This window comes from Aythya fuligula, chromosome 5 (assembly GCF_009819795.1).
Source record: "Aythya fuligula isolate bAytFul2 chromosome 5, bAytFul2.pri, whole genome shotgun sequence".
In the NCBI taxonomy this organism is placed as follows: domain Eukaryota; kingdom Metazoa; phylum Chordata; class Aves; order Anseriformes; family Anatidae; genus Aythya; species Aythya fuligula.
This window is the reverse complement of record NC_045563.1, coordinates 59606102-59621090: the sequence shown is the minus strand read 5'-3', so window position 1 is coordinate 59621090 and position 14989 is coordinate 59606102. Positions and strand designations below refer to the sequence as shown.

General features: G+C 40.8%; 2 protein-coding genes across 9 annotated transcripts in view; one reads left to right on the top strand and one right to left on the bottom strand.

Moving 5' to 3' along the window:
• The first annotated feature begins 1330 nt into the window (after positions 1–1330).
• LOC116489330 (NADH-cytochrome b5 reductase 2) overlaps positions 1331–14989 on the top strand; it is a 30712-nt gene continuing 17053 nt past the window's right edge. For both annotated transcript variants that reach the window (XM_032187572.1, XM_032187571.1), the window contains exons 1-9: positions 1331–1371; positions 1458–1604; positions 2059–2131; positions 4536–4642; positions 5693–5822; positions 6999–7082; positions 7836–7921; positions 8725–8824; positions 9520–9721. In XM_032187572.1, the coding sequence (XP_032043463.1) occupies positions 1357–1371; positions 1458–1604; positions 2059–2131; positions 4536–4642; positions 5693–5822; positions 6999–7082; positions 7836–7921; positions 8725–8824; positions 9520–9692 (915 nt within the window). In that variant the 5' untranslated portion in view covers positions 1331–1356 and the 3' untranslated portion in view covers positions 9693–9721. The remainder of the gene's footprint in view (positions 1372–1457; positions 1605–2058; positions 2132–4535; positions 4643–5692; positions 5823–6998; positions 7083–7835; positions 7922–8724; positions 8825–9519; positions 9722–14989) is intronic.
• The window catches only part of PPFIBP2 (PPFIA binding protein 2), a 107533-nt gene continuing 102902 nt past the window's right edge, over positions 10359–14989 (bottom strand). For 4 of the 7 annotated variants that reach the window (XM_032187564.1, XM_032187566.1, XM_032187565.1 and 1 more), the window contains 2 exons: positions 13770–13835; positions 10360–13134 (listed from right to left, as the gene is read on the bottom strand). In XM_032187564.1, coding sequence (XP_032043455.1) covers positions 13063–13134; positions 13770–13835 — 138 coding nt within the window. In that variant the 3' untranslated portion in view covers positions 10360–13062. Of the gene's footprint in view, positions 13135–13769; positions 13836–14989 lie in introns of all 7 variants that reach the window. The other 3 variants (XM_032187568.1, XM_032187569.1, XM_032187570.1) reach the window with 1 other exon arrangement.

Sequence of the window (14989 nt, the reverse complement as noted above, 5' to 3'; positions counted from 1 at the left end):
AAGGGCACCCACGTCACGCCATGTCGCATTCAGCAGGCCCTTCCAAAAAGTGCTCTCAAACTTTACACCATGGGCCAGAAGGAAAAAAATAATGAGTCTGCCACACACGGTGTGCTGCAGTATTAAGTACTCTTCTCATGCAGAAGAGTGGTGTAGCTCTGTGGTTATTTGCCAACACAACTGTTCAGTCTGTTGCTTTGGGTGAGAATGGCAACATTTTCACTCTTACCTAAGTTTTGTTTCAGAGGGGTGGTGGTACCTACAGCAGAGCAACTGGCACATGCTTAGGCCTAGCAAAAGCCCAAGTCACAGCACCAAGGCTGTTGGAATTTAAGAAGCATTTGGACTGTGCTCTTAGTCATACAGTCTGAATTTTTGGGTAGACCTGCATGGAGGCAGGATTTGGACTTAATAGTCCAAATCCCACGTTCTAGGAACACAAATCCTTTCCAGCCACCATTAAGTGATGTATTACTGACTTTTCTCTATTGCCAAGACACTCAAAGTATGCTACAGCCTTAGCCAGTATAGTTATAAGCCCCATTCCTATTTTTCAGAGGTTGCCTATCCAAATTCCATTAAAGGAAAGTAGTAGCTGCTGCACCACCTGAAATACATAGAAATTAACGTAACTGCCAACAACCCTTTTTGTTTTGGCTTCTTTGGAGACTATCACAATCATTTCCACTCCATTCAGCAAGCAGATTACCACAAAACAAACAAACAAAAACCCTGTAGAGCTAGAAGACATCCCCTCCTCCAGACACACCCATATTCTAAGCACATAATCTCACTGTCTAATTTTCTTAAGTGTACCCAAGCAGCATAAGACACCAATTCAGGACTTCATTCCTTCTTAAAGCTTAACAAACAAACTGCCCAAAGACACCAATGTACCTTAAGCCAGACTGGTTTTGACCTAGTGGATACGAAGAAAGTAAGAAGTAATTCCTGTTCCCCCAGCAACACTTGCTAGCTGCTGTTTATCTTTCTTGCCCCCTTTCCCTGATTTCTTGCCCTGCTCTTGTTGCTTGCTCCTTGCCCTGCTCTAATTGTTGCTTTATTGGCATTTTGCAACCCCGACCAGGCTCTGTGAGTGTGACAAAGTACAGCCGCAGCCACGAAGCCGATCAGCACCGCCTCTTCTGGGTGCACTGGCGTTGCGACACTCTCCTTGCCTGCAACCTTGGCGCGGCCTCAATGGGCTCTTGTTAGGGCCGTGCCTATTGCACCCTGAGGGGAGGATGCTCCTCGGGGGAGGCCGGCCCAGGGGCTGGCACTGGGGGCCGGGCTGTGGGCAGGGCAGGGCCGAGCCGAGCCGTGCCAGCAGCCCCAGAGCGGCCGGGAGCTGCTGCCATGGAGGCGCTGGCGGTAAGGGGCCGGCGGGCGTCGTGCTGAGGGGACGGGGGGGGCCGCGTGTGGGGTCGCTCCCTGAGCTCCTCTCCTTGTCCCCGCAGGAGGCTCCGGTGGCCGTGGCCGTGGCCGTGGTGGCTGCCTCAGCCCTGCTGCTGCTGCTGCTGCGGGGGGCGAGCCGGGGGCCGAGCCGCCCCCTCACCCTGCGGGACCCGCAGGCCAAGTACCCGCTGCCGCTGCTGGGCAAGGAGGTGAGCATGGGGCTGGGGGGCCGGGGGATCTGATCTGCTGGGGGGCCCAGGGCAGAGCAGAGCTGAGGGTTTGCCCCTGAAAACGTCTGTGGCGTTGGGGCTGCTCCAGCAGGGCTTGGTGTAGGGAAATCCTCCCCCAGCACGCTGCTGCCTGCCCCAGCCTGCCGGAGCCGTGCTCCTGTTTAGGTAAGGATGCCGTGAGGATTGCGCAGTCAGGCCAAACTGGCTCCTTGCGGAATTAAAAGGGGGGAAAAGCCTCCGGTTCTGACACTTCTCAGCTGTTTGAAGCCCATTTCCAATGCCCTTTGCACTGCCCTGCTTGGCACTCGGCTTGCACGCTGACCATGGGCAGGGGGACCGAGGCACGGCGTGGGGAGTGGGGTTTGGGGTTCACAGCAGGGCTGATGCTGACCTCGTCCTGATTTTCCTTTTTTAATGATATTTTTTTTCATAGGAAGTCAGTCATGATACCAAGAAATTCCGGTTCGGGCTGCCTTCACCAGATCATGTATTAGGACTGCCTGTAGGTAAATATCAAAAACGTGTAGTTACGTGCTACTTCTGATTTTTAGGATTTTTACGGGTTTTAAGCGTGTACTCATAGCTCTTGGATTTCTGCTTGTGAATGTAGTGCTCGTCAAAGGATGGAGTTAAAAGCTGCATCTGAAAGGAGCTGTGTCAGAGAGAAACGTGAGGCTGATTTCCCAGAGAGTCCTATTTCAGATTTTGTGTTTTCTTTGTGCTGCTTGTATCAAATTGGGTGGTGTGGCTTAGAGGCAAACAGTGAAACTGAACTGGCTCTGAGGAAATTGACCCCTGCTCAGGGTGTAGGCAGAAAATATACCTGTTAAAGCTTTTTTTTAATACTACTTTTTTTGTGTTCTACCTTTTCTCTCTGGTGTCCTCAGTTTGTCAATTGCCCTCATATTTTTTTATTTTATTTTTTTTATTTTTGACAAATATGATAATGCTCATAGATGAGGAATAGAAAAACTCTTCTGCCTGGAAAGCTTGTAACTTGTATGCAAAGCCAAGGGGAAAATACACCTCCTGTATATATGGAAGGTGTCGCAATGTTCAGAGCCGTTTCTGTGCATGCACTTAACTGTGATTTACCTCCACATGTGTGTACAACTTTGGCTTGCTTTCTGTGGTAGGAGATTAATTTCAGACTAGGACTGGCACTGTCTTCTCTCCTGTACCCTGCAAAACTGATGGCATTGAACCTTGGACCCTTGGACCTTGAATTAATGGTAATCTGGGCAGGGGAAGGTTCCCCTCACTGGTCTGCAGATGTGGCCCTGTTTGTTTTGTTCTGTGTTTGGCAGCTTCCCTTGAGTCAAGGTCTTACCAGTTGTGTGCTGTGAGCATGTTCTTCCTGCATGCTGCCTGCCAAGGGTAGCAGCTTCTTCAGGTTCGCTACAGGCTTCTATCAGAAAATGTAATTCAGCTATCTGCATTAACTAGCCAAATGGTAAATGAATTGGAACGTGTTCTGTAATGTTTGTGTTTATTCAGAGTTTTTAAGATTTTAAATGTTTAAAAATTTAATTTTTTTTTTTTTTTAAAGAACTTTAATAAATTCTTAAGAATTTAAGAATACGGTTCTGGAACTGTATGTACCTGATTACTCCCTGGGAGATTCCTGCCTTCTGCTTTTTACCAGGATCATTTTACTAAAAGTGAAGTATTTCTGCTAGCACTGTTCCTGCTTTTTGTTTTTACATACATCCCTCTAGATTAATGCTGTTTGGCTGGGGAGACAACCCTTGGCAAGGAGTTCCAGTTGTCTTAACAAGCAGAAAGAAATCAGTACCTTTAGAGTCTGCCTCGTGGAGCATGAAGTTGGCCGAAGAGCTGTCAGTGGAAGCTGCAGCAGTTAGGGAGGCAGGAGTTATGAAGGAGGACTGTGGGCCAGAAGCTTTTTTCTTGATAAATTGTTTCAGAATCTTTGGGAAATTTGCTCTGAGAAATTGCTGCTATTAAACCACGATATGTATTTATCATTTCACGCGAACAGATGCATCCTTATTTTCACTTTATTAATGAAAATGTGAATAGCAGATTCCAAGATACAGACAACACTTGAGAATGAGCAACAAACTTTCTATAGTTTAATAGAACAAACTTTCTATAGTTTAATATAAATTTCCTTTTTTCCTTTGTGTCTTATCCTGTCTTCTGTAACATAGTGGCTCTCCTCAGTTACCTTGTGCTCCAGAAATCCTAAACTCTTGCTGAAAAAAGAAAAGGGCTCTCTGCTGACACCTGTAAAGCTGCAAAATTGTTATGAGCTAAATACCAAACCTATATATGAAAAGGAAAATCCTACAAAGTAGGTGCTGTCTTCTGACTAGCTGTGTAAACTGGAGATAAGCTGTGGGAGTTACAACTATGAAGGAGATTCGTTTTTTCAACAACACAGATCTTGTGCTAATACATAAAAACACAAGATAACACGAAATAACATCAGCTGGGGAAAGCCAAACTTTCCATCCTAGACAACTTTCTTTTTGTTATCTGTAGTGGCCTTTGTGTTTTAACTCGTATCTCCTTGGGATGAAGCTAAGAAAGATTTACCACACATAGTCCAGTCGTAGTTTGCTGTGCATGTACAACTGTATGCACTCTTTGTGCTGCGTGAGCATACATATGCATGATGTACACCCTGACAGCAATAACGTGCCATGAAAATAATAATGGATTGTGCAGCTATTTAAATATTATTATTTTTCTGGCTAGATTCAGCATTTAAATAAGAGACTAAATGTTTTATACAACATTTACATTGTACAGATTTTCTCCATCATTGCTTGTGCTTAGTGGCTTACAATACCTGCTTTTCTGTTTTGTCTTGTCCACCAGGCCTGAGAAAAATTTGAAACCAAGAGATGAAAAAATAAATAATTGGATTGTCATTCTTTCTCCTAGGCCAACATGTTTACCTTTCTGCAAAAATCAATGGTAATCTGGTGATCCGAGCCTACACCCCAGTTTCCAGTGATGAGACAAAAGGTTATGTTGATTTAATTATAAAGGTAAATTTTGTTTTTCTTGAATATAGATAAATTGCTAACTGCAAGGAAGGAAAGCACTTCATTTCGGTGAAATGTAGAGCTTGTTTTGATTGGTCTTTTTTCAAATAGGGTAATTGCATAGCAAACCCATTTCCCATTATCCTTGAATAATGAGTTGCATCTTGTATATCTGCTGTATGTCAGACAGAAATTGTGGAGGCAGGGGAGATGGAGGAGGGAGGTGGAGAATCACTCCTCTGGCAGTACTGGACGAACTTCCCTAGTATTTCTTGTGTGGCAGTGAACAAAGAGCAATCACTCCGCCTGGAGCCGCCTTATGCTGTTACTAGCACTCACTGCTAATAGCTGTAAGAAGAAACAAGTCAATCAGGACTGTCTTTGGTGACCCTAGAGAGATTGCAATTATAAGTCTGTAAGCAACAGAAGTTGTACTAATGGGCTTATTAAGAAAATGGGGATATAGAAACAAAGGAAATCCTTTAAGCTAGGGAATGCAGGATGATTTGATCCCAGGATTTCTGGATTTTCTAATCCTTTTCTAAGACAGAATTTGTCCTTAGGCAAAAATCATGACTTTATTTGTGCTCTCTGTTCTTCATGTTACATGTATAGTGAACTGCTGTTAACTACTTAAAGCTTATCACGTGCTTTGAAAGGTGAAAAACCTGGCACGTGGCTGAAATCTCTGGGAAAGTTACAACAAGAAAAGATGGAGCAATGCTATTTTCAGAAGGAGTGATTACAAAAATGGGGTAACGTAAGGTTCTTGTTGGAGGGATAGTGAAATGAGGGCATCAATGCGTAATCTGCTTGCCACATGTTCTTACTCGCCTGGCTGTTTGCAGTGAGCATTAGGACATGTGGCATGAGAGAGCATTTCACCTATTTGGCTGCTTCCTTTTGTGGGGCACAACAGATAACTGAGAGCAAAGAATTGTCTCGATCTCTCTTTCAGATGCTAAATTTCAGACCTGCGATGTAGTAGTCTTCAGTCTTTATTGCCTGCATGAAAGCTAATGGTTGATGTCATAGACATGATTGTTTTTATAGGTCTACTACAAAAATGTGAATCCCAAGTTCCCAGAAGGCGGGAAGATGTCCCAGTACCTAGACAACATGAAGATTGGCGATGTTATTGACTTCAGAGGGCCAAATGGACTCCTTGTCTACAAAGGCTCAGGTACTGTTACACGAAGGTGGGGAGAACAAAAGGGAGGAACTTCTATTAGTTATTCTCAGAGGTATTTTGTAAATCTTGGTAACTTTGTTGTAGAGGAGCAGTTTTGAAAAGTGAGAAAATCCGCCGCTCCTGATCTTGACCATGAGCCCATCAGAGCTGATTGTGATGGGAAAAGGTCCTTAGTGTTTAACAGAGTAATAGCTGTTTGTTGTCTTGCTCCTGGGACCACGTAATTAAATCTGGATAATCTCCTATTGCATTATATCGCTAGGAAGACTGCACTGCAAACACCTCAGACATACATACAAGAGATGTTCCAGATGCAAGGGAGGTTGTGGCCTAAAATGCCACAAGATTCTGAGAATCTCAGTGTTGTTACTGAACAACCTGCTGACTGTCAGCCAGCTCCGTTTCATTACTAAGCCAGGTCTGAGCTGACTGGGAGGAAGCTGTATGTCCAGAGAAGTAATCCTCTTTCAAGATGCAAGTATAAGACCAAAGGATTTTGCATTGATCTTGCCTGAGAGGGACTGTGCACTTCAAATTCCTGCTTCAGGGGGATCAGTGCTCAGCACTTCTCTGGATCATCACCTTTTATGATGAATTGAACACTGATGAATCTGTTATATCCCAGAGGAAATGGGTGAAGAATGTTTTGCAAATGTTCCTTTCTGTGCTGCTGCTGTACTTTGCTTTCAAGAGCAAAGTAGCTAGGAAGGCTTGTTGCTACTTACAGATTTTGTGGAAGATCATTGGAATATGTCAAGTGCCTTTCACATATGATATTTTTAAGGGCTTTATGTGGACACATGGAAGTGTCTGCAAATGATCTGTGGTGCGAATGAGGATGATGATTGCCTAAGAAATCTGCTTCTCTATATGGGCCGGGGTTACCTTTATCTGCCACTAACCTTCATACTTGCTGAGTAGCCAGCGATGTGGGAACCTATTACAAATGATGCTGGATAGCAGGGAAGGAGTAAATCACTGGCTCAAAGCTAGGAGTTTAGGTAGACAAAGAGGTTTCTATTCATGCTCAGTGTTATGCTAAGCACGTTTAGCATTTACAGATCTGTCCTAATTAATTGGTAGGCTGTAGGAATACATCCCCATGGAATTTGTATCCATTTTTGTTTAGGAGGTAATGTACCTATAGATGTTGAATACTTCTTCTAGGTACCTTTCTTATCAAGCCTGATAAGAAGTCTGAAGCACAGAAGAAGTTTGCCAAGCATGTTGGGATGATAGCTGGAGGAACAGGTAAAACTACTTTCGTTCTCTAGAGTATCACTCTAGAGAATGAAGAGATCTTCATGGATGCTTGTGAGGAGTGTAAAACACTCTGTACTTGGAGAGCAAAGTGCTCCCATTGTCACAGTCTGAGCTGCTCTAACACTGCTGCATGGGTTTGACATTTAGGTCCACTGGGTTTAAGGAACACATTTTTAGTTGGTTTTTAGTTTGTCTTTAGTTTCTCACTGTTACAGTCTGCCAGTTATAGGCAATAAACTGCATTAATCTCCCTATGCTGAGTCTTTTATCTGTGATGGTAATTGGTGAGTGATCTCCCTGTCCTTATCTCAACCCCTGAACACTTTCCATCTTATTTTTTCCCCCTCCCCTTTGAGGAGGGGGAGCAAGAGAGTGGTTGTGGTGGAGTTCAGCTGCCCAGCTAGGTAGAACTGCTACACTGAGCTCCAGTGTCAATAACAAAAACTAATTTAGGAGAACGTCCTGAGGATTAAATTACTGGATGTGATAGAGAATGCTGAAGAGGAAAGCCCCAAATCCATGTACTGTGGTTTTGTTCTCATTTTTAAACTTGAAATAAACTTTGTAACAACAAAAAGCCCCGACCTCTGCATTTGGCATGGATTAAAAATTCAGAGGTTTGTAGCCCTGTGCAAACTAAGCTCCCACTGAAGACTGAGGGAAGATAGCAATAATATTGAAACTGCAGCCTTACATGGGTTGAAAGACAGACCTGTTTTTTAACTGCTTTGTTTTGAACAGGGATAACTCCTATGTTGCAGCTTATCCGTCATATCACAAACGATCCTAAGGACTCTACAAAATGCTACCTTCTCTTTGCTAATCAGGTGAGCATTCTGTCCCATCTGTCCTTTATTAATGGTATAACTTTTCTGTTGGCCTCTGAGTTTTTGAAGTTGATGTGACATTGAGAAAATACTGCTCTGCATACATGTACTTCATATTCTTCAAGTTTCTCTTTGATCTGTAATTTCAGCCAACCATATGTGACAAATGATATGATCTGAGGTGGCATATCTAAAATGATCAGTATAGGTGGGAGCAGGAAGTGTTTATTATATAAGTTCTTATTATGCTGTCTTGGGGTGAAGTGATTTATGGAGAAAGCAAATCAGAAAATTAGATGTAAGTATATAAATACTGCATGGTACTGCTGTGGTTCTGATGCTCTTTTACTTGTTTTGAAGATGGCACTGCATAGTTCCACCTATACTCCGTAATTCCTGTATTGGAGTAAACAGTGTGAACAGATCCTTGTCCCTCTGCTCAGCTTACTCTTCATTGGTTTCAGTGAAACAGGATTTTGTTCTGTTTTTATCTGTTTCTAGCGATTCACCATGCTGTATTTGCTAGGGTCAGACAAATCCAGCTGTGATTTTAGCCTGGCTTCAAAAGTTGTTCAAATTGCTATCTTTAAAATTGTGTTCAGGTGACTACTAAGTCTCGTAGTTTGTTGCTTTTTGTCTGAATTTACAGATGGTAGTACTGATAACAGCGTATAATGTAAGGGAAAAAAACACACTTTGTTGGAATGAGTTATCATTGCATTTGTCTTGCTGCATGCTAGACAAGCTCACATCAGAGGGCATCTTGAGATGGTTTGGAGTTAAACAGCAATCTTACTTTGCAGACAGAAAAAGATATATTGCTAAGAGCTGAGCTGGAGGACATTGCCAAGAAGCACCCTGATCAGTTCAAAGTATGGTATACCCTGGACAGGCCTCCACAAGGTAGGCCACTGGTACACACTGGAGACATCTTTACTCCTCATTGTTTAACTGTCACAGTTTCACTCTTGTGAAAACTGCTGCTGTTTTTGTAACCCCAGCATTCTTCTCCTGGTATATCAGCTTAAAGCACATACTTTCATATGTGGAAATAGATTTTTTCCCATTTGGCTCACTTAAAGTGGTAGAATCATTAAATATTAGTCCTTGAAATCATTTAGTATTTCACTTTTTCTTTTTTAAATCTCTTAAAACTACACTGCAGAACTTCTGTCATCATTAAGCTTCTGCTGCCACCTCACCACTGAATTTCTTTTCCTGTTTTTTTTCTGAATGTGCTGAGTGGCACAGGTCTCAGTACCTGTCCCAGTATGACAGCTCTGGGTGACCTCTCCCCACTGGAAAATTGTATTCTGTTTATTCCCACCTATTCCCACTCTTTTAAACCTGTCTTTTATTCACAGACCTTCATGTGTGAAGGTCTGCACAAACCCTTTTCAACCAGATTCTTGCTATCCCCTTCAAAAGGGACCACTAGGTTTTGAGCTCAGAGATTTGACCCTATCTTTGCTCGCAGTGATCGTGGCATAACTTTGCTGAATCTTCAGCTGCTTTGTAAGTACAACATGTGCAGTTAGCTTTTTTAGCCTTCAGACAATACAGAGAGTTGAATTAATGGTTTAATTTATTTGTTTCAGACTGGAAGTACAGTTCTGGCTTCATCACTGCAGACATGATTAAAACCCACCTCCCTTCCCCTGGCAGTGAGACGCTCATTCTCATGTGCGGGCCACCACCCATGATTCAGTTTGCATGTCAGCCCAACCTGGACAAACTCAGCTATCCCAAGAGCAATACGTTTTCGTATTAACAGTGATGCCATCCAATACCTTTCCTTGAGTAAGTACTGCATATTTTCCTACAGGAACAACTGGTATGTAACTAGGCAGTATTTCTGCGTGTATTTTTTAGCTGTATAATTTAATTTCTGTGGTTTTTAACTTCATAATTGTCTTTGACTGTTTTAATATTACAAGGCCGAGAAGTGATGTGGAAAGTGATTTAGTGTAAGCTTGCAAGTTAGTTTGAAATGTTACATCACTAGTTCTTAGGGAAAAAAAGTGTAATTGGAGAGGTAGGACAGAGATGAAATGACCTGTCTGTTAACATGGATACGGAATTTGGGAGCAGGCTATGAGACTAGACTAGGATAACATGAATGCTTGGCAGGTAATTCATTTAGTTCAGCCCAGTGAAGGGGAGAACAGAGAACAGTCTTTTTTCAAACTGCTGGTTTGTAGCCATTTACCAGGGTTTAAGCAAAATGGCAGTGCGCCACTGAAAAAGCGTTTAAACAGAATTTGGATAACACCTCAATTGTTTATTACTATAGCAGAAATTCTTGTTAATCTGACATTTATTTGGGATTATATAACTTCATGCTGACTTCTAATGGCCTTAGCTAAACAATCACTCTAAACTATGAATGAAGCTCTAGGCTGCCTATACAGACACGCATCCAGTGATGATTTTAGTGTTATTCCCTGTAAATGTAGTGCTTGCTCTTTTGGCAGTTTCAGAAATGTTCTTTGCTTAAGAGAAAACATGGCATCTTCCTTCCTAGTGTACACTACACTGAGTCAATCTTAAACTCAGCCATGCCTTGTCTGAGTGTTTCTACCATGCAGCATTTAATTTTTAGTCTTCAGGGTCTGAAGTACTGCAGGTTCATTTTCAGGAATTAGTTTATGCTACAATTGCCGTAAGGTCTGAAAAATCCTCGAGACAAAAGACTTGTTTCTTCAGATGCTAATGAATATGTTTACTAAATCTGTCCCTGGTCAACCACAAATATCTCTATAGGAATCATTCCACAACCAGGAAAAAAGAGGAATATACACAATTTATTTATAACAGTCAAAAATTTATGCATTTATGCCTTTGCTATAACTAGGATTTCTTACTATATACAAAAAAAGATTGTGTAGGTTGAATATTCACAGCCAGGATAGCACAATACCACAACGAGTTATAAATACATCCTCAAAAGAATCTGCTTGGAATATCTCAGTGACATTAAGGCTGCTCCTGTCAGAGCAGCTTATCCTAGTTGTAATACTGCAATACTTAAGTTTGTTTAATTAAACTGACAGAATATTTCGTGTCCCTGTAGTATATGATCTGGTCTTTAGTGTGAACTGCCAGATTAGAGATGTGCTTGACTGGTATGCTTGGTAGCCTTTAGTAAGTATTTTTAGTGGGCTGCTTTCTCACTCCTACTGATTTTCAATTAGCAGTGTATTGTTCAGTGATTGAAACAAACAAACAAACAAAAAATCCAGTAGCCTTAATTTTAACATTTTGGACAATTAAATTATTCATTTAGCTTTTATAATATGGCGATACAGTGTAGGGTCTGTTAGGAGAGGCTCATGGAGCGAGGGCTAGAGTAGGCTACCTTTAAAAAGTGCAATTGATGGCTTTCAAAGAGCCCATGCTACATACTCTGGATAGTACCTGAGATTTCCCTTTAATTTGGGAAGGTTTATGGCTAGGCCTGCCCTCAGGCTATATTGATACATAAACCAACATCCTGAAGCCAGAAAGGAGAGTAACATAAACCATCCATATACAGAGACTTTTCTTTATAATTTGGTAGTTTTCTTTTCTGGCATTTCTCTATTTACTAAGATATCCTGCTAGTACCTTGTTAATACAGGCACATGCCAACAGATGCCGCAAGTAATTGTTGCTGTAAAAGAGACACTTTGACCCTTGAACTGTCCCTCAGGTAAGTAGTCAGAGGGTGCATTTCCCTGTTACAGTGCTGCAGTCCAACCTAGCTCAGCAGAATAGCAGCAGGTTTATTTTGTTAGGTTACAAAGAAAAAAAAGCTTGTTTTATTATGGTACTTATCTGATGCTCCCTAGTGGCATTTTACACATGACAGGACAATAGTACTGACCTCCTATTGATAAATAAAATACTCTATGAAAATCTATCTGTAGCTGGGATGAAAAGACAACTGGAAGTGTAATAGCAATATTGTTTATAGAAACATCACCAGTTCTCATGCAAATGTTACAGTTTCTGCTACAGGCACCAGGCCTGAGGGCCGTTTGCAGGTATACATGTATGTTTTATTAGCTGTAACACTAGAAAGAAAATACAATGGTAATTAGCCTGTCATTACTGGTCTTAGAAGGCTCTCTCTGAACTGTTTAAACTGCTCAGAAGGCTTATGAGCATCCTGATGTTTGCACATGTGCCTCAGTATCAACCATTTTAGACAAATGTAAATGTACAGAAAAAGCACCTTCAATAGTTCTACTTAAGGACACATCACTTAAAACAAAACAGGGAATCACGGTGGAAATTCTGTTGTGCTTACAGAGTACAGCAAACGCTATCCTGACATTTTAAACTTACATTTTATATTAATTAGTGTTGTGATTGCCCCTTGATCATGAACAACTTAGTGCTTATGTAAAAATCAAAAAATAAAGAAAAATCAATTTAAACAAAGAGCCAGCTTTTGAATCTACTAGTTCTCTTAGTAGTCTCAATGTTACATAACTTTTCCTGCTGCAGCTGTTCAGTATCTTTGAGTTAGTTTAAGATGTGTGAGCAGGCCATCTAGATTGTCATCCTCCTGATAAAAGCAAGGGCTTGGTGCATAGTAATCTTTTATTTTCCCCTTCTACACTGCACTCAGAGAAAGAGGGCAGGACCTGTACTAATGAAAGGGATGAAAGTATCTCTGGCAAGACTGTAGTAGTACTTAGTGAGCCATCAGAGCTGCACTTGCCAGCATCTGTCTGAATTGCTATGTGGCTATGGTCAGTCCATGTGGTAAAATAGAATATTAACGATTCTTGCATTACAAGTTAATTATAAAAATAAAAAAAATATAAAAGCTCTTTCCTAGAGCAGTACAGAAACACACATGTAAAAAGATGACAAAATACAAGGGTAAAACATACTGTCTTTCCGGACTCCAGAAAATAAACAGTTCTGTACAACTTCTCTCAATACCTATTTGACATTACATAATACAGAAACAGTGCAGAGGGAAGTAACCTGTGAAGTGTTGCTACGTTAGCAAAAAAAAAAAAAATGCTGTGTGGTGAGTCTCACTGGTGGGAAAGAGGCAAAACTTTGCAGTACCACAGCATCAAGTGTCTCCTGGCCACCCCTCTGGACAGGTATGAGGTATTGGTGTTCTTGGTCACACTGAAACATTATCTCCAGTCTTCAAAGGTAGGTGTTAAAAATCTGCTGTCATTTAGCATTTCATCTTGGCTTAACATTGTCTGAAAAAAAAAAAAAAATGCAGCAAGATGTGAACGAGTAAAATATATTCAGTTAAAGGCCTATAGTTAAAGCAATCCAGCTGTAATAAGATCAGATGCCCAACAGAGGGGGTTAGAGCCACATAAAATTAAAAGGAATCTCGAATGCTGCTTTAAATAGTGACACTGTTACTTGATTGAGGAAATATTCACAAAAATTTTGTGTGACATTATTCTTTATATCCTTCAGTCACTTCTTGATTTTAAAAAATCAGCTGCTATAGAGTCAGGAATATATACAGTGATTTTGTGCCACCCCCCCCCCCCCCCAAAGATTTTTAGCTCTTCTAACTCTTCAAATCTTACCTCTTCACAAGATTTTGAGATGAATATCTGTTATTGGCTCAAAGAGATAGCATAATTCATAAGAACTTAAAATTGGGGCTTAAATGAAACTTAATTTCTAGTATGATTTAAAAGTGTTTTGTTGGTTTTTTGTGTTTTTTTTGGACTGCATATGTGCAGCGAGGCTATAAAGAGTTGCATCACAAGAATAGCAACCCACTTACTCTTAACCGCCACCAGCAATGACCAACTTGCACTGAATTCTAGCAGAATACATTAGTGACTTTAAAACAAGTAAAATTGGTACATACCGTAAGATTGCTTATGCCTTGAGAAAAAGCCCCTATTTGCTTTACCGTTCCTTCTGAATGTTCCATCTGTAAAAGTATTCAGCAACTGGTTCAAATCAGACAGTATGTGCAATTTTATTCACTCTACCTGCATCTTTGGAAGGTCTCTCTGCCTTGACAAATGAAGCTGCCGTATTTTTAAAAGTTCTGATCTCTGCACTTTGGAAAGTTACACATTAACAAAAACATCTCCATGCTAAGAAGTACACGAAAATGCATTAGTGACAGAAGGATTGAATCCTGATGAAGAAAGACTGATTCTGTGAAACTTTAGCTGTAATTCACAAAGAAATGAAGAAGTTTAACTGGTATTTGCAGTGAAGAGCAATATTTTCCAGAAGGCAAAACACACAAAATAATTCTGGCAATATACCTCCATAGGCAAAAGCAATAACTGTCCATAATACAGCCCTACCTATTCTTACACAAAAAGGTTATCCGTTCTAGGGCATTAAGGTTTCACTGTGTGACCACATACTCAGAAGTCAGGCTTAAGTAGAAGACCACTTCCCTAATGAAAAATCCAGTATTTCTGTAATGCTTGAACAGCCACGTGTTGTAAGCTGTTGGCTCAAGATTAACACATTCTCTTTCAACTCTTAACCACATAACTGGACATCCATACTAAATTACGGTTTGTATATTCAATTCTGTCAGGGTTTTGCTATTGTCCCCAGTAAAGAAGAGCACTTTATTTTCACTAACGTGCACACAGAAAAAAGACAATGGTTAGATAATGAACACAAATGAGATGTTAGATGCAGTAAACCATGCAAATGACAGAATGACTTTCATAGTTAGTCTTATCAGTTTTGTGACCATTCTCTCATTAGGATTAAAATGTTTCACTGAAGGTCACTGGAGATAGGACAGTTACCCCAGTTACCTCTGTCTGGATCTTGTGTTGACAAAGTTCACACAAGCCTCTGTTAGCTCCATTTTTCAGGGCTTACATCCTTTTACACAAAAGCAAAGTTGAATAGAGTTCAATTTGTTTTAGTCTTCATCATTTGTATGATGTCTAGACATGGTTTCATTTAGCAGTTCACTACTAAATAAGAAAAGTGAATTACTTAAGTATTGGTTTATTAATAATCTTGTTCATTATTGAGGCACTGTTTTCATGGATACCTGTTTAAGCATAACTACTTCCCACTGTACATAATGAAAGAATTCAGTTG